Source organism: Pelobates fuscus, chromosome 1 (assembly GCF_036172605.1).
Source record: "Pelobates fuscus isolate aPelFus1 chromosome 1, aPelFus1.pri, whole genome shotgun sequence".
In the NCBI taxonomy this organism is placed as follows: domain Eukaryota; kingdom Metazoa; phylum Chordata; class Amphibia; order Anura; family Pelobatidae; genus Pelobates; species Pelobates fuscus.
Window position 1 is genome coordinate 420,902,213 of NC_086317.1, and position 19,914 is coordinate 420,922,126.

The 19,914-nt window shown below is 39.6% G+C and overlaps 1 protein-coding gene across 1 annotated transcript; it reads left to right on the plus strand.

Annotated features, from left to right (window-relative positions):
- The first annotated feature begins 6,750 nt into the window (after positions 1–6,750).
- Positions 6,751–11,633, plus strand: LOC134597445 (aquaporin-5-like). The gene is made up of 4 exons (XM_063444832.1): positions 6,751–7,113; positions 7,844–8,008; positions 9,470–9,550; positions 11,424–11,633. The coding sequence occupies exons 1-4, from the start codon at positions 6,751–6,753 to the stop codon at positions 11,631–11,633; spliced, it is 819 nt and encodes a 272-aa protein (XP_063300902.1).
- Positions 11,634–19,914: the final 8,281 nt, after the last annotated feature.

A 19,914-nucleotide genomic window follows, 5' to 3' on the forward strand; every position in this document is an offset into this window, starting at 1 on the left:
TTACATATTTTTTTATATTATATATAAATATATATATAACAATAATTATATATATATTTAATCAGTATCAGTCTATGTGTAAGTTGATATGAATATATATATATATATAATTCTTTATATATTAATAGTAAAATACACCTAGACAGTGTATGTGTGTATATGTGTATATATATACTTAGATCATATATATATAACATATATATGATCTAAGTATATATATATATATATTTTTTACACTTATTTAACTTTAATTTATTTTATTTCCAGCCAGCAGGGGGACTACCTGTCATTACAGGCAGTCCCCCTGCTGGCAATGCAGCAGCCAGCTAACTCGTCCATGTGATTGTGAGGTCCTCGCACGGACCTCACTCTCACATGGCCGGGGGGGACTGCAGGAGGACGAATGTGCCGCGGGGGGCTCCCTAAGAGTCCCCCCAACCGCGATCGCCAGCGACTGGGTAAATAAAAAAAAACGGAGGGCGTACTATTCCTGCACTCACTCCCATTACTACTGGGTGGCAGCAATGACTACAGTACACATCCACCCTAATATATAGTAAAAACCAAAGAAAAAGAAGTTACCTGCGCTCTCTCCTTAATCCCTATGTATTTTTAAACAAATGGAGGTTTTTAGTTACCTCCAATGGCCATGAGAGGGTAAGCCCACCTGCCAACGTCAAGGCAGACCTCCCCCCCCCTCCCCCCCCCCCCTTCCCCCCAAGTGGGTCCTAACTCTAACCATTCACCTTGCTTCCGTGAGCCTCTGGCAAAGACATCTCTAATGATACAGAAGGGGGCATTTTTTTATATATACACCCCTATACACTTATTAACCCTTAATAGGGAACACATCTTTTTGCATTTGTATCCCCTTTTTGTATCACACAGCTTTGTTACAATGCTGCTGCCCATCCCATGTGTTCCCTATTAAGGGTTAATACGTGTATAGAGGTGTATATATATATATATATTAAAAAAAAAATGACCCCTTCTGTCTCAATCGAGATGTCTTTGCCAGAGGCTCAAGGAAGCAAGGTGTATGGTTAGAGTTAGGACCCACCTTGGGGCGTCTGCCTTGATGTTGGCAGGTGGGCTTACCCTGTCATGGCCATTGGAGCTAACTAAAAACCTCCATTTGTTTAAAAATACATAGGGATTAAGGAGAGAGTGCACTTAACTTTTTATTTTTATTTTTTTTTAAGGGACAGCTGCTTTGGGCCCCACGCTGCCGCTTTTGCCCTGTTGCCGCATTAAAGAATGCCATTTTTTTTACATTGTTGTTTAAGGGAGTACACTTCATTAATGGCCCACAGGGCCCACTTGTCATCAGGCAAGCTTACCCCATGGCCAGTCTGCCACTGGGCAGTATGTGTGTATGAATGTAGGTATGAGGCAGTGTGTGTTTATGGATGTGCGCATTAAGCAGTATTAGGCAGACCTAACTGGAAACCATATGGCAAAATATGGCTTAAAATGGGGCTCATGCAACACAGCAAACAATTACCGTATTTATCGGCGTATAACACGCCCCGGCGTATAACACGCACCTCATTTTAAGAAGGAAATTTCCCCCCTCCCATAGTATTCTCCCCCCCTCCCATAGTGTTCCCCCACCCTCATCCCATAGTTTTCCCACCTTTCCATAGTATTTTCCCCCCATAGTATTTTCCACCCCCACCCATAGTGTTCCCCCCTCATCCCATATAGTTCTTCCCTCCTCCCATAGTGTCCCCCCCTCCCCTTGTCCCATAGTGCACTTTCCCTCCCCTTGTCCCATAATTACTTACCTGTCTTGAAGCGTGGGCCGGCTTCACAGCGCGCACCGCGGTACAGGAACTTAAATTTCAAGTTCCAATTTCCGGCGGGACTGAAAGGAAGTGTGCACACTGAGCGCGCACTTCCTTTCAGTCCCGACAGAAACCGGAACCTGAAATTTAAGTTCCAGTACCGCGGTGCGCGCTGAACACTGGCCCACGCTTCAAGACAGGTAAGTAAACCTTCACATTCGCTCCATAAGACGCACAGACATTTCCCCTCACTTTTGAGGGGAAAAAAAGTGCGTCTTATGGAGCAAAAAATATGTATATCGGTGTATAACACGCACACATCATTTTCCCCCTATTTTCAGGGAGAAAAAGTGCGTGTTATACGCCAACAAATACGGTATGTTTGCACATGACAGAGACAAACATAAATGTACAAATATCTCAATTATCTCAATTAGATGTGCTTAAAAGACAGGTGTGGTAGTATTTGTAAGGTACAAAGTTAATAGAGCATTTACTCATGATAATATTAAGACATAGGTATCAATTCACAAAGTTTATCTAATCCATTATGTTGAGTAAGGAAGATTTTCTTGTGCCAGGTTATGCCGCCATACTCTATACTAAATGGTGCTGTGAAAGTGTCATCTTTGTTTATATACATATTATTTATTTTTCTTGTTGATTTCTTTAGTCCCTGCCTGTTAGATGCCACCTACAACATAATTTGTGTAATATAAACAGTAATTGTTTGGTCAGTTTCCTTAAATGCTTTGTCTTTAACGATTTTTTTAAATTAATAATTTATTTTGAGTCTGATGAGATTACTGTTCGGCATAACCAAGGGGGCAAGAATCTGTATGGAGTAGTATATTTTGTTTTCCAATATTTTAAAATGTATTCTCTAGGTAGCATCTGGATCACAATATTAAGTATACTCGGCTGAATGTATTATTTAAGTCATAAATTCTCTTTAGGAGGTACAAGACTTTTCAACACATTGATCAAGTACATTCAGTTGAACCCCGATTTTTTTCTCAAGTAAATGTAATGTTTCCTACAAACCCAGTAAACAAGCTGGCATAGAATTGCATATTAACGGTAGATTATCCCATACATATGAAATGGTTTATTCAAGGAAAAAAAAAAACGTTGCCTGTAATAGATATCAGGTTAATTGCAACTAAGGATGTTTTTATGGAAATTATTTAACTGAATTTAAAGGAAAGCTATGTACAATGCAGAATTTTAACAGTTAAAGGACCACTATAATGCCAGGAAAACATACTTGTTTTACTGGCTCTATAGGGTCCTTGGGTCCCCCTCACCTTCTGGGTCCCCCTCCCGCCGGGCTCTAGGGTGAGGAAGGGGTTAATCCCTTACCTTTTTTCCAGCGCCAGGCTCCCTCGGCGCTGGGACTCTCCTCCCTCTTCTGATGTCTGGACGCTAGCGTCTTCTCACTGTGAAAATCACAGTGAGAAGCGCCGAAGCGCACTTAAGCATGACAAAATGTTTCTTCCTACAGGCAGGGATGGTGCAAGACTATTTTGTGACCTAGGCAAGACCAGCTACTTGAATCCATCCTCAAAAAAACTAACTTTACCAACTTTGCGTGTCTCTTTTTCTCCCAGCCTCTTTGTATGCCTCTATCTCCCCAACTCCTTTGTGTGTCTCTTTTTCTCTTTCCTCAACCCTTCTTTGTGTATGTTTGCCACCCCCAGTCCCTCTGTGCATATCTTTGTCCTCCCCAGCCCTTCTGTGTGTCTCTTTGTCCTTTGCAGCCCCTCTCTGTGTCTCTGTATTCCCCCCAGCCCCTCTGAGTGTATCTTTGTCCCTCTAACCCCTCTGTGTCTCTTTGCACTCCCAGAGCCCCTACATGTGTCTGTTCCCCTAGCTCCTCTGTGTTTCTCTTTGCCCACAAACTCCTTTGTGTGTCTCCTTTTTCCCCTTTTAAAGCCTCTCTGGATGTCTCTTCCACTCCAGTACCTTTGTGGGTCTATTTCTCCCCGCAGCCCCTTTGTGTCTCTCTTCTTCCCCAGCCCTTCTGTGTCTCTTTGTCGTCGCCCAGTCCTCTGTGTGTCTCTTTTTCCCCTGAGCACTCTGTGCGCCTCTTCCCTCCCTCAGCTCTCCATGTGCCTCACCCACCATCAACCCTCTGTGTGCCTTTCCTCCCTCAGCCCTTTGTGTGCCTCTCCCCCCTCAGTCCTTTGTATGCCTCCCCCCCAGCCCTCTGTGTTCCTCTCTTCCTCCTTCCCTCTATGTGCCTCTCCACCCCAGGCCTCTGTGTGCCTCTCTCCCCCAGCCCTCTGTGTACCTCTCCATGTGTCTCCTAACCCTCCAGCCTCATCCATGTGTCTCCTTAACTCCCCAACTTCATCCATGTGTCTCCTTAACAACCCAACACCATCCATGTATCTCATTGAGCCTCCAGACCAATCTATTTGCCTTTTAACCCCCCCAGCCCTATCCATGTGTCTCATTAAACCCCCAGCACCATTAATGTGTCTCCTTAATGCCTAAGCTCCATCCATGTGTATCCTTAGTCCCCCAGCCCAATCCATGTGTCTCCTTAACCCCCCATCCATATGTCTCCTTAATTGGCATCCCCTCTTTCCCTCTGTGCCAGCTCATCTCCTCTGTATGTAGCGTAGCAAAGCAGGGACCATGGTAGAGATGCTTGTTTCCCTCTACATGGTCTGACAGGAAGCAGTTCAGCACTCTCTGCACTCCCTTCCTTTTAGACTGGCTGGGTAGAGGGAAACAGTTTTTTTGGTCTAAAATATGAAGTTTGCTTTAACCCCTTAAGGACCAAACTTCTGGAATAAAAGGGAATCATGACATGTCACACATGTCATGTGTCCTTAAGGGGTTAAAGGAACACTATAACGTTAGGAATATAAAAGTGTAACGCTATAGTGTCCCTCAGCCATAGCCTATTGTCTATCCCTCTTGGGTTTCTAAAGAGTTATAAAATCCTTTAAACACCTACATATTTCCAGTGCCGTGGTCCCTCGGTGCTGGCAACGTCTCCTCCCATGTCAACAATGGGGAGAAGCTAAGGAGCTGAATCAATGTTTTTCTATGGGGATTTTGAAAAAACTTGCTGTCCTTATGCAAAGTGTGAAGAAGTCCACAAACATTATACATAGTAAAACTCATTGAAAGGTCAGGAAGCGCCTCTAGTGACTGTCTAATGGGAGAAATCCATTAGAGGCGGTCTTAACCCTACAATATAAACATTGCAGTTTCCTGAAACTGCAATATTTTATATTTCAGGGATCAAGGGACAAATGCACTGCATCCAAACCACTTCAATGAGATGCAGTGGTCTGGGTGCCTTTGCAGCTGTGTTTAATATTATTCACACAGTTGTTATTGTTAGGAGCTGAGAAATGGAAAAGAGATATTAAAAGCGATCAGTGAACCAGCTATGTAATATACAATAACGTCAACAGATGTTTGCTCTGGTTGCAGCAAAAAAAAGAAAAAGGTAGTTCCGCATAAATGCAGTCAATTTTCTTGTAAATATTCTACATCACCTATTCTCTTGTAAATGTTCGACATCCCCTACAAACCCCAGTATAAAACATTGCCATCTAGTGGTGAAAGAATGCAAATACATCGCACATTTTTATTATTTATTTATTTATTTATTTTTTATAAAGCGCCAACATATTCTACAGAGACCAGGATGTTGAGTGCCCAGCAGGGCCCAAAGGAACTTATGCGTACCTGGTAGTCAGTATTGAAATGAAATGAAACAATGTTGCTCCTCATCTGCAATGTTTTCCCAGGCTTTGCCTTGTCCAAACTGGATTATGAATTTGCTAAATCTTTAATATAAAAAAAGAAAAGAGAGAGAGAAAACTGATCTCATAGAAAAGATTACTACAGCTCATATGTGATTTACAATATATATATATATATTTAGTGTGATGGATTAGTTTATGATTCCTTTCCTAGTCGAGCCACAATGGAAGAGGTCTCAGAGGGAGATTTCTGAAGATCTGGCAATCACTATGTAAAATAATAGATACAATTGAAATATTATATAGGTTTGCACAGGGATTGCTTAAACTTTAAACCTCACATGCCGTTTTACAGTGACAAAGGAGCAAGGAAGCATTTTCTGTGTCATCTGAAATACCCACCCTAGGTTTCCTGGCCTACACACCAGGGGATTAGCCATTATACGGTCTACCTCCCACTTGTGTGAAAAGGAGTGTGGTAGACAGGCAGAATTCAGGTCAGGATGTAGTTGGACATGGGAATATGGAAACTATGTTGAAGACATTATTCATCCGTAAACATATTACCAAAAAATTACACGCATTTAAGGATTCTACAATGTTTTTGTTCTCTCCCAAAAATTAAAATGTAAGTTAAAAAAAGCGTTTTCTTGGATGGAAATAAAAAAAAAAAAAAAAAACACTCCATACATTTTCATGGACAAGGTCTGAATGTCTGAGGTACAAAACAAAAAAGGACTCTTTGTTGTGAGTCCAGGAAGTAAGCGTTTAGTCTGAGGGTATGTGCAAGAAAAGAATACATTGTGTGCCCGAGCATAATTCAGCCATGTTTATCCCTGATGGTAATCATATTTACCAACATTCAAAGGCTATTAAATTTAAAGACATTTCTCAACATATATTTATGCATTAGCTTGGTAATAGTTGGGTAATAATCTTGTATGATTTCAAAAGATGAGAAACATCCATTCTGGGTTATGAAATATTATACTTTGTCTGGTTCTCCTCCAAAGTACTTGGGTGTCTTATGATTACTGATACAGTTCTGGAAAGGGAATTTTCCATACTATCTGCTTAGCTCGATCAGGGCCACACCTCATTTTGGAATGCTTCCTCCGCCCTAATAAATTATATATGCCTGCATCCCAATAATTTCTTTTCAGCATATGGATGTAGCAGCAAACATCAAACAAGCAATAAAAGCTTTAGTTTATGGGTGATATCTGGTTCTCAACATGATGCGAGATATATGCTCAGCATCTTTTTCAAGGGCAGCTTTAGCTGAATGCCTAGGCACTCTTTTATTTGTATTTTTTGGACTTGGTAGCGCATTAAACTGGCCTTCTGCACTTCCAAGTATCCTGCAGATCTCCCTTACCTTTGGCCTAGCTATAGGTACTCTTGTGCAGATAATAGGGCATATCAGTGGTGCTCACCTCAATCCAGCAGTCACCTTAGCATTTCTGGTGGGGTCACAAATATCTGCTCTGAAAGCTGTTATCTACATCCTAGCTCAGATGTTGGGAGCTGTTGCTGGAGCAGGGCTACTTTATGAGTTCACACCAGCAAATGTTCGAGGAAGTTTTGGTGTCAATGCGGTAAGTGTTCAATGTTTTTTTGTTTGGTTTTGTTTTCAAGAATAGGGCAGGGGGTTTGCAGTTTTCAGTAGCTGCATTAAACAATGGCTTCTTTAAAATTAGTTAAAGTTTGCTCTATATAGTACTGGTGTATTAAAAAATAAACTGTAAAGTAGTAATATATTTTAGAACAGAATGAGTAATACAAATAATTGGTCTCCAAATGTAGCATTATGCCAAAGAATTGTTCCAGTGATACCTTGATTAACATGAATGTAACGGGTACCGAACTGAGAATTCAAGATAATTTATAAAAGAATTGCAGATTTTAGGCCATATTGTAAAATAAAAAAAAATCAACTGGTCCAGCTGTTCTAGATCTGCTACATTGGCATTATCTCTATAATGTGTAGAAGTAAAAATAAATAGGTGATAAGTTGACTATGGAGTCGCCAGTTAAAGAATTTTAATGATGAAAATGTAATGGTGGATTAAAGCTTTTGCGAAGCCATCAATGTAATGTTGTTTCTGGGTTTTAATAAAAATGAAATACTTTGATGTAGTGGTGGTAACTTAATGTATTAAAGTTTTAGTAACAAGCTAGGAATCAATGAAAAATGTGTTTAATGAAATATCTGTTCATTAGAACCACTAAGCTATTAATGGACATAACTGTAGACTGTGGAGGACAGGTAGGACTGAGCATGCCCATGCCTCCATCACTCATTCATGAATTTCCTTTTGATTTTAGCTGAATGAGAACATCAGTCCTGGTCAAGCAGTTGTAGTTGAGATCTTTCTTACTATGCAACTGGTTCTATGTGTTTTCGGAACAACAGACAGTCGTCGAACAGACAGTACTGGAGCTCCAGCCATATCAATTGGTCTCTCAGTTAGTCTAGGACATCTGATTGGGGTATGTACAGTATTATTTATCTGCTCATGACATAAGGTCTTTCTTATGCCCGAAGGGAGATTAGGCATTTATCTAAATGTTGTCCTCATGTGCCTAGGGGTCCCAAGGTTCCTGGGGTATTACACTAATATGTTCCTTCCTAATCCCCTCACACAGTTAATAAGCTTTATCCTGTGTACGTGGCCGTCAGCATGGGAATGACATGAAGCAATGTTGTGTTCCTCTTCATCTGCAATTGTTGCCCTGGCAATGCCTTGTCTGAACTGCATCATGATGTAATTTGCTTAATCTTTAATATACATTTAAAAGAGAACTGATCTCATGAAAAAGGTTAATACAACTCATTTTGCGATTTTCAATATTTTTCACAATGGTGTATATTCTAGAGAAGTGACTTTAAATTTACAGCAAACTACAATAACTTTTACAATTATATTTGTGTGTCCCTCTTTACCCCAGTGCTCCCATAGATGATTTGACCCAGAATCCCCAAAGTAATGCCATCCATCCCATTCCCCACAATGCACTTAATATCCTTTCCCACAATGGATTCCCATCATTACTCGATCCCCTTCCCACAATGTCCTAACAAAAATGAATCGCCTTCCCCCTCCATTTCTGAGCTGCTGACCCTCACGCACAGGTAGCCAGTCATTGGAAGAAACTGCAATATTTACATTGCAAGGTTAAATCCTCCTCTAGAGGCTGCCATACTGGAAGCCACTAGAGGTGCTCCTGCTGCACTGACTGAGTAAAACATGCTGTGGGTGCCCCAATAGGAAATGCTTTTCAAAAAAGAAAAAGTATGAGGAACTGAAAAAAAAATACAGAAAAAATACATACAATTTCAAAGCAAAATAGTACTCACTATGCAGCATTAATCCCCCCCCCCCCCCCCCCCACCACCACCACCACTGTTGCTCAGGCAATGAAAATCCACAGAACAAAAAATAGAGGCTGCGCAAGTAGTTTTTTGTTTTTGGGTGGGGGGATTTATGCGCAGCCTCTATTTTTGCTATTTGTTCTGAGGAAATGCTTTTCTTAGAGAAAACTTGGATGCGTGCTGCGCATCAGTTCCCCTCTGTGAGGAGCATTTGATTGGACATTGGTGGAGAAGGCCATGCCTCCTCCATTACTTTGAGGGAGGACGAAAGGTAAGCAGTGCCAAAAGAGACTCAGCGCTGGAAGAAAGTAAATAAAAAGCTTTATTTTATTATTTTATATGGTAAACGGGGAACTGTGTTCATTTAAACTGTAAAGCAACAATTTGAAACTTTATTAAAGTGTATATATATAATGTGTATATATATATATATGTATATATATGTTTTTCAACTTGCTTGTGTTTCTAAAAAAAAAAAGAAATTCCCTGGCCAGTCCCCAAATATTCATGTTTTAGTGAATAAACCTGGTGGTTTTGCAATTGTATACAGTTTAGATACATTTGTTCTCTTTGTTTAGATCTACTTCACCGGGTGCTCAATGAATCCTGCAAGGTCTTTTGGACCAGCAATGATCACAGGAATGTTCACCTACCACTGGGTAAGAATATTTAACAGAGAAACATGACGGAGTTAAACATTTGCCTATTCATCACGATTTGCTAAATTTCATTTATGCATTCAAGGGTCCTGCCTTAATGCAGTTTAGTCACTTATGAAAGTGACAATGAAATGTGAAAATGAGAATTTCAATAATGAAAGAGCACTTCAGAATGATGAGTGACACATTTTTTCCTAGTCAAAATATGATTAGTCATCACCATTTTGACCTTAAAAGCCAATTACAGTTTTAAATTAACTAATTTGCTTACTATGGTTTTTACCTCCTGCCCCATAATGCATATTACTGCATTGGCTTCTATACAAATAACTTCATAGAGCTTAAATCTAGCTTAGAATGTCTAATATATGCCTACTCCTATTTATGTGTCTGCCATGATTCACGTGTTTTTTTCCAAATTCTACAAGATTTCAACCAGATATTTGAGGGCTGGATTTTGTGCTGGCAGATCCATAAACTCCCAATCTTAAAGTTCTCTTCAAGATCCCTTGGTCCTCATCTGCTGTGCCGATTGTTCCCAAAGATAATTGGTCCTGACAATGATGGTCTAACCAACCACCATGGCCTTTGTTAGCTGGGAGTCCAAGAATGACTTAATTATCCTGGCCTCTATAACTAATATAGTGCATTTATATCTCACAATTAATATATCTCTCACTGTTTAGGTATAGGGTCTGCTAATTGATCTAGATAGAAGCCTTTGTATTTTTTATTTTTTTTTGGTCATGGTGCTTAGCGTGCTCTTTAAAGAGGGGCTATTTAAGAGTGTTATTTCCTAATATGGGGTTCAACTTGAACCCCTGTCCTGGTTCATTTATGTTGTAAGTGAGTTGCAGTAGCAGGTACTTTGATTGCTAATAAACCTTTATGTCATTGCTTGTAAATTAGGAAGGTGACAAATAGTTTTATAGAAGGTGACCAATAACTTTTATTATAAGTTATTTGTGGACTCAACACCTGCCAATTTACATGCATGAGGTATTAACGAACCGCAACTCTCATTATAAAAATTAACATGAAAAAATATATATATTTGGTGTTATATAGATATATGTGAAAAATTAAAAGAATCACATTTCTATTTTATCAGTTAGTCAGCATTGTACAGTGGACTGGCATCGTTGCAGGAGCTGATATTCTGTACAATTTATGTTACCACGGATACAAATACTTTGCCTAGACTTTGATGACATTTAAATTGGACCTTACCTATTGCTTTCTAAAATTTACACCTCCACATAAACTGATGTCATTAAGACTTCCCATACACATTCCCTGCATGATGTTCAAACCTAAAGGACATCTGTCACCTCAAATATTGAAATGATTTGGTTTTTTTTTTTATAAGTAAAAGAAAGATATGAGGAAAATAGCATTCCTACTTTTATGATATGGAAGAATCCTTCAGCCATATACATGTACCTTAGGTCAGACAGTGTTTGAAAATGGACAGTCAGTCTTTATGGTCTTCTCTACTTCACACCCTACAACAAAGAAGGGAAAACCCTAGAGACTTGATGGAACTTTCAAAATTATTTTTATATTAAAATAATTTTTGAGGTGACAGTTGTCCATAAACCATAACCCACCAAGCCATCTACAAGCACAACCAATACAAGGCAAGTGGTAAAACCAAATGAACCCCCAATGGACTATAGAATTTGAATTCATGTCAGATCATCAGTTATTGTCCATTGTGAACTCTGATAAGAACCTTCACTAATATTTGCATCGCAATTTGAGCTCTGCGAAAGGAATGTAACAATATTTATAAATAAGAATTCATTCTGGACCACATAATAATTTATTTTTTTAAAACATACATTCTCTATCCTTTTTTTTTTACAAACAGGTTTTCTGGGTGGGTCCTATGGCAGGAGCTATATTTGCCTCTCTTATCTATAACTACGTTATTTCCCCCGGAGATGCAAGTCCACTAGAAAGACTGGCTGTCCTGAAGGGTAACTATGAATTTGACCCAGAGCATGAACGGGAAAGAGAAGAACATCGCAAGCAGTCTGTAGAATTAAATTCACTCCACACCTACCAAAAGAACGTCTAAAAAGCATAACATACTCAAATCACTTGATAGGAACAGGAGTGTTCGAAAAGGGTCTGCAAGTCAAATGTTCAAACTAATGCCAACCCTAGAATCAACTACTGAAGTATTAACTTAAATACCTTGTGGTTGAGATAATTTCAACCATATATCCTTGGGGGAGATGGGGTATTAATTAAAAAATGTTCGCACCAGTATGCATTTATAAAAAGCTGCTAATGCCTCATTTACATCAGATGTGATTGGGGACCTTTACTAAGATTTGTACAGCTGTATAAATATGAAAACAATAGTGTGCATGTGTGTTATTGTGTTAAAAAGGAACACATGTGCAGTGTATCCAGATGAGCTAAGGTATAGGAGCCATGAAGTGTTAATAAATAACTCAGGTCAGCGATCAATATGACGTAAGCTGTGATTGGTTTGGGAGTTTTTATTTATGACTACAGTTGCCAAATCTATCTTGAGTTCTTGGTGACGAATAACTATGATGTAATTACAACTAAAAACAGTGCTCTGCAGAATGAGCCTAACTCCAGATAAACTGTACTACTGTATATAAAAAATGTAATATAGTGGGACATATGACATATAAATACATTGCTTGTATGGTATTCATTGATTTTATTGTCATGTTTTAGTAGGTAAACAAGGGTGTTGTTAGCTATTAAAATGTACAACCCTACACATATAGACTCCACATATGAAGTTACTATTTGTTGAATCAACTTAAAAAAAGTGTGTTTGACTAATCTTTATTAAGCTATCTCTATCTTCACGCAAAGTTACATACCTATGAAGAAGTGTTCTGTCTAACCCTTGCACCACAACTTCTGAATGGTGTAGCCTGTTAGGAGAAAGCAAAGTGGGGGAGGTGGGAGGGGTAGAGCTTCTGCTATCCTCCAACTCAGGTCTTGGTAGATGAAGATACAAGCATCTTGTCACCATTTTATTAGTATAAGAGTAAGAGTACAAAATGAGCTCTAAGGAAAATCCCATGGGTACTTGTAGATCTTACACAGTGTCTTGCTTGAGGAGATACTTTGTTACCAACCATTAGTTGTGATAACTGATTGGAAAAAGTTAAACTTTGTTGCCTCTGCTTGGAGATAGCGCCTCACCACTGGTCTTCCTTTGTTTTAAATTCACCTATTAATAAAACCCTGGCTTTATGTTCAATTCTCTCTGCAATGGAGGGGTTCTCTTGTATATTATCTTAACGGCGTTTTTAAAATTTCTCTAGTGACTCTTTTTTTCATCATATGAAGAATGTAAAAAAAAACCTTGTATAAATTATTTAATAAAATATTCACAATTAGCCAAGATTACACTTATTTGTGCAATTGTGTGATAATTTGTGTGTGTGTGTGTGTGTGTGTGTGTGTGTGTGTGTGTGTGTGAATGGAGCAGTGGCAGTTGACCTAATGGCTGAGCATCATGAGAGATGTAGTCCACAAGCTTCTGCAATGGCAAAAAGCTATCCCTCCCCAAGGGTGTTTATCAATAAGGACAGTGTTACTAAACCTTTTACAGAGAAGTACCCCTGCCGGTCTAAAATATTTTAGAAAAGTACCCCTGCCCCAAGAAAGTAAAAATCCATATTAAATTTGTACATACTGATATTTAAGTTAATCTCTTATTAGGGAACAAGCATGAATAAAGAATATTTTTTAAATAAATATGACATAATGTGAATATTGTGCATGTAAGGAGGAGTCTAGAACTATTAATAAAAAAGTTACAAATAAAAACACAATACACACATAATAGTTACACATAATGGACACTGACACAAACACTAAATAAATCATATCAGGCTAATTAAAATTGCCTATCTAAAAAAACAAATATGGGGATTCAGTTCCACCATATGGCCATATTGTGTTAATCCTACAAATTAAACAGTGCTAGTGCTAAATAAGCTAAAGTGTATTCAATTAATATATTGTAAGTTTATTTAGTAATAGCTCTATTTAATTTGTCTCCCATATTTGGAATTAGTGTAGGACCCACCGATATTGGGGTACTGTGAAGTAGTGTTGGGCTTAACATGATATGGCCATATTGTGGAACTGAATCCCCATATTTGTTTTCTTAGATAGGTGATTTTAAGTAGCCTGATAAGATTTATAAGTGTGGTGACAAACTCCCCGTATACTATCTTTATTTTTTCCCACTCCCAAGTTGCTCTCTTTGGTTCAGTACTTTTGTTTACCGAATACAGATCACCACCCTGGCTCATTATCTTCAAAACAACCACTAATTAAAGTGCTCTCTCTGGGTGACCACCATTCATATAACCAAAAACACGTGCTCTGGAGAATAGCGACCATTTTGTCTCCCGAACACAGGCAGCAGTATGAGGCTGTTGAGTGCCTGGAACTAAAAGACGAATACTCTCACCCTTGAACCTCAGTAACTTTGTACTGCCCCCTGCTTACTTCCCAGACAAGCCAGGAGAGCTCTGTTTGGTGAAAAGACTCACCCGAACGAGGTGAACATTCGCTCCCCACAAGCCTGGGGAACCATTCGTCTTATTTTGTTTTGGAACTCCCGAAGGCTGACCGACAGCTACCACTTATCCTATGGAACTAATTTGGGCAGCTGCAACGTGTGCGGTTGGTCAGAACTTTACCCCGGTGGCGATTCGGCTGTATTATCAGGATTTAAGTGCTATTTGGACAACTAAGTGCTATTTGGGGATATAAGACTTGTGGAGGTTCCTATTAATATTGTGTGTGTTTTGGGGTGTTTTTATGTTTTATTCATTGTATCTCTAGTGCCGGGGAGAAAATCAGTTTAAGCAAAGCAAATTCACTTATCTCCCAGACACAGAGACACCTGGACGGGTTTTGGCTGGAGACCCCATGCTGGGGGGTCTGTGAATAAAAGCAGACCATTTGACCATAATAAAAGGTTCCTTTTGTACCCTTCATCAAGTCTCGACTGATGTTTGGGTATGCGACTGTTAGAGCTAGATAATCACACGACCTTGTGGGATTTTGGGAGACTTCGAACGAATGTATCACTCAGGATACAGGAGGTTTGTCACAAGTGTATTTTTGTGTGTGCACTGTAACTTAATTTGTATTATGTAAGAATATTGGTATTACGGCAGAACCATTCCTGCAGAATGCACGTTCCGCGTGTGCCCCAATCCTTTTTGTCTTTACTAGAGGTGCTTCCTGACATTCAGCTTCTCCAGACTCTGCATGGAGATGCTGAATTTTCCCCATATAGATGCACTGAGTCAATGCATATCTATGAGGAGATATTGATTGGCGCAGCGGGGTGTTTTGCTGCACATGCCGATAGCCTCCCAATGCTCTTCTTTGGAAAGCATTGGATTTATTAAGATCATGCGCCTTGCTGAAATAAAGGTAAGTCTTTACCATATTTAGGGGGGGGGGGGGAACGGCAATCTAAATAGTATTTTTAACACTATAGGGTCAGGAATACACGTTTTGTTCCTTTAATTACTATGGCTCTTTATAAACACTGCCTGTTCTTTTCATTAGAGAGTGGGTGATGTAAAGTGCGGAACTGCACTAGTATGTCTCTTAATTAAGTTAGTTAATCTTAGTTAGTTAATCTGTGCAAACTGGGTTAGTTACAGAAGTTACTTTTCCCTTAATTGATTGTCATAATAAAAACTTGCTTTTTTCTGTTTTTCACAACACATTCTTCACAATCTGTAACATATTTTAAGGCAGAAGCCTATTAAGGACTTTTTACAAATATGGATTGTTTTGATTTTTCCAAAACAACTGTACAATATGCTGTGACTGATCAAATAAAAGGAAAGATCGACCCACCTCTCTTACTCACAGTAATCAAAAACATTCAGTAGCGAAGCCACTTATAAGCACATTTGTATATTTCAAGTGGGTCAGAAGTCTAGTTCTGTAGTTTGCTTTTTTTTTTTTTAAACCTATGTGAGTAATTTAAGTAGCTTTTCCTTGACTTTGCATTATTACATTTATTTTGTTAACCCCTCAAGGACAGAGGCAATTGTACACGTTCTGACCAAAACAAAATTAAAACAAAACCCAGAATTTGAGCTATATGTGTGTTCATCCATAATTGACCTCTTTAATGTTAAGTGCACCCACACTTATTATATATCATCATATATCAGGAGAAATAGGGCTTTTATTTTACATCAACATTTATATGCAGAAGACTATTTAGTATGACATTTTTTTAAAAGGTGTGAGAAATTAAGAAATTTTATTTTCCAAGTTCTGCATGGCATTTTAATTGTAAATGTCATAATACTGTTACCTTTTACAGAAATAAAACGCACATATTTGTATGCTGTGATGTCCCACAAGTACAACGATGCCCCCCATGTACAACTTTCACAGTGTAGCAGAGCTCCTATACCCTGGCTTGGTATCTCCACTGGAATATCGCTTGAGGTTGAAGAAAGCGCTGTTTAGCAATATAGCCCTTATTCCACCACACATCAGGCGACACTTGATGTTGGGACAGTGACAATCTTTATTGGGACAAGGCGACCTTTTATACAGAGCCCCAGCATGGGGTCTTCATTGTGAACATAGGTAGTCCCTCCCTGGTGTCTGTGTCTGAGAGATGAATTAATTATCTAGCGCTTAAACTAATTATCTCCTGGACACAGAAGCTTAAAACACAAACGCTCCAAAAACATTGAGATGACAATTCCGAACCTTATTTTTCGTCTTTTTTTTTCCATGTTGGGGTATCTGCCTGACAACCCAGTGATGTTCCCTGCTGATCCGGTCATGTGATCACAATGTCATTGCGATCACATAGTCCAGAAGGGCTGGATATGTTGGAGGGGGTCTGCCCTGATGTAAGTATCAAGGCTCCCTGCAGGGCATGATTGTTAGGACGTACTATGCCGCTCTAAATGCGTTAAAGCCCTGCTTTTGCAAGGCAGAATTGTATGTATCTAACAAAATTAAAGCTTTAATAAATGGAAACATTTAGCTGTTAAGACAGTGGTGTATTTTGGTTTTGTGCTGCTCTACACATGACAAAACTCTGGTACATACACTCACAGACAGACACACACTCACCCTCACTGACAGACACACACACACTGACAGACACTCATTCCTAGACATACACATTTACTGACAGTCACACACTGATAATGACACACACACACACACACAAATTATTATTATATCACACACATTTTCTAATTTGTCTCACATCACTCACAAATTAGTATTATTTTTTATGTTTTCCCTTTGGGAAAAGCTGATGTGGATTATTTCCATGTGGTTCAGTGGGGATCCTTCCCCTGAAGTCCAGTGTGGTTACTGTCATCTTCCTGCTCTTCTTGCTCTGCGCCCTCATGCACCCTTTAGTGATTCCAGGGCCGGAGTGACGTCATATTCCAGCTAGCAACATCATATCAGGATGCGCGAGGGAATAGAGCAAGAAGAGCAGGAAGTTTACAACTTCCTTGGCACAACCTCCATTCCACACAGCCGCCCGCCCCAGCTCTTGGGTCCCCCATGACTCGAGTCTAACAAGGCTTTTGTTAAGTTGCTGGAGTGTGTGGAGGCAGCGTTTTTATTGACTTCCCCCCTTAAAAGTGCAACCCAAGGCAAATGCCTTGTTAGCCTCACAATAGAAACAGCACTGTGTTGAGGACTTTACTTACTTGGACCCAGGGGTCAAGTGCTGGGGAACTAAGTGTGGGAACTCACCCAAGATCCACCCACCCAAAAAAAATTATACGCTTGTATGCATAGATATTTCTCAGAAAATACGGTGCAACATTTATTGTAAAGTCCAAAGGAAAAAAGTTACCTGCGCTCTTTCTACATGCCTATGTATTTTTAAACAAATGGAGGTTTTTAGTTACCTTCAATGGCCATAAGAGGGTATGCCCACCTGCCACGTCAAGTCAGACCTCTTAGGTGGGTCCTAACGCTAACCATTCGCCTTGCTTCCTTGAGCTTCTGGCAAAAATATCTCTAATGAGACAGAAAGGGGTATTTTTTTATATACAACCCTACATGCTTATTAACCCTTAATAGGGAACACATGGGATGGGCAGCAGCATTGCAACCTAGCTGTGTGATACAAAAGTGAATACAAATACAAAGAAACTAGTTCTACGCTCAAACTCCCATTACTCCTGGGCGGCAGCAACGACCATAGTACACATCAGCCAAAATACATATAGTAAAACCCAAAGAAAAAAGTTACCTGCGCTCTTTCCACATCCCTATGTATTTTTAAACAAATGGAGGTTTTTAGTTACCTCCAATGGCCATGAGAGGGTATGCCCACCTGCCACGTCAAGGCAGACCTGCGCTCAAACTCCCATTACTCCTGGGAGGCACTTTTATTGTAAAGTGCCAGTTTACAAAGACATCTCCAAAATTCACATGCAATGAACAAATAAATCTAGAACAGTTGTAACAAAATAAGTTAACTATGCAATAAAGTGTGCCACTCTCCCCTCCCTGTCCCTTAGTGTTCCTCTTTCCTCCCCTCCATTCCCCTTAATGTTCCTCTCCCTTCTCTTATAGTGATCCCCCCTACCCCAGTGTTCCTTTTCCCTTCTCTGTACCTTAGTGCCCCCCCCCCCCTTAATGTTCCTCTCTCCCCCTTGGTGTTCCTCTCTCCTCCCTCTTTTTCAGTTTTCTTCCCCCCTCCCCTATAGTGTTCTTCCACCCCCCTGTCCCATAGTGTTCTTTCCCCCCCTCGACCTGTCGCATAGTGTTCTTTCTCCCCCTCTCCTGTCCCATAGTGTTCTTTCCCCCATTCCCCATAGTGTTCTTTTCCCCCTCCCCTGTAGCATAGTGTTCTTTCCCCCTCCCCTGTCCCATAGTGTTCTTTCCCCCATTCCCCATAGTGTTCTTCCCCCTTCCCTGTCCCATAGTGTTCTTTCCACCCTTGCCTGTCGCATAGTGTTCTTTCCCTGTCCCATAGTGTTCTCCCCCCCCCCCTTCCCTGTCCCATAGTGTTCTTTCTCTCCTCCATTGTGCCATAGTGCTCTTTCCCATTCAGAGAGAACAGACAATAATTTTATATATTTTCCTTCATTTAGTCCCTGCTCAGATCTCAAGCAATTTTCGACTCAAATGTGCCATTACATAGACAACCAATACCATTTTTTATATCTGAATGGTCGGTCCCACAAGGGCAGTGTAAGTATAAAATATCAGCAAGTTTTCTCTAGATGAGAGATGCAGGAAATCCAGACAATTGCTTCAGCCTTCGTTGGGCATTATTATTGATGTGTAGGTAATACTCCTCTAGGCACAGCGAGCAAAGGGTCCACGTCTGGATCAACTTTAAACTTAGGGAGACCCTGAGCAAATGTATTTAAGCAAAAACAAACAAAAATGTGTGAACCTCAAGAACCCCAAGAATAAACAAAATGAAATGTTTCTGAATGCATTCCAGTATACACCATTTGCTTCAGACTCATCATCCCTCTAGTGTATACAGTACATTTAGTTTTTTCAGTTGGGTAGCTACTTGAATTTAAAACAGTGTTGTAGGAGGGTATCAGAAAAGGGAGCAATTCACTGACAACACTTTTGAGGCCTAACTGTGCTCCTCCATTTCCAGCTTCTCTTCAATCCCCTTCTGTATCCAAGCTCCATTTTTATTAATGATATATGGAATGAAAGTAGTATAAAAACAAATAAATAAAAAACATTTAAAATACAAAAAAAAGCTAGTTAAAGTTATAATTAAAAATATTCTAGAAAATGCAGAACAATTTTCAAAGATGTTTAATACCCTAAAAAGATAATGTATGTTTAAGTGCAGTAAAAAAACAATCTACCGATGCAGATTTTGTAGAACTACAGTTACCATGATGATGAGTCATCCTTCAGCTAACCTTGAAACCCTAGATATTTGTAAACTACATTTCCCACTATGCTTATACAGCCTTATTAGCCAGCAAAAGGATTGATTAAAATGTATACTTAGCTTAAAGGACAATTGTTACCTCAATGCTATTTTTTATATAATGATCCTTTCATCAGGTTTTGAAAGGAAATGGATTCTGTGTTAAATGAACTATATGTAAATAAAATGAGGAAAATTCATCACTCATTTTAGTAAATGACAGGATCTTCAGCCATATACATGCACCTTGGGTCAGTCAGTGTTTGAAAACCTCTATATAGTCTCTATGGTCTATCCTGCTTCACTCCCAGAAAAGTGCAGTGACCAGGGGCATACCTGGAGCATTTGGCACCCTGGGCAGATCCTTTATTTACCAGTAAAAAAAATCAGAAAATAAAATAGCACTACAACA

Coding starts and splice junctions, on each gene's coding strand:
- LOC134597445 (XM_063444832.1), top strand. CDS start 6,751: ATGATGCGAGATATATGCTCAGCATCTTTTTCAAGGGCAGCTTTAGCT. Junction 8,009..9,469: donor GTCTAGGACATCTGATTGGG/GTATGTACAGTA, acceptor CTCTTTGTTTAG/ATCTACTTCACCGGGTGCTC. Junction 9,551..11,423: donor GAATGTTCACCTACCACTGG/GTAAGAATATTT, acceptor TTTTACAAACAG/GTTTTCTGGGTGGGTCCTAT.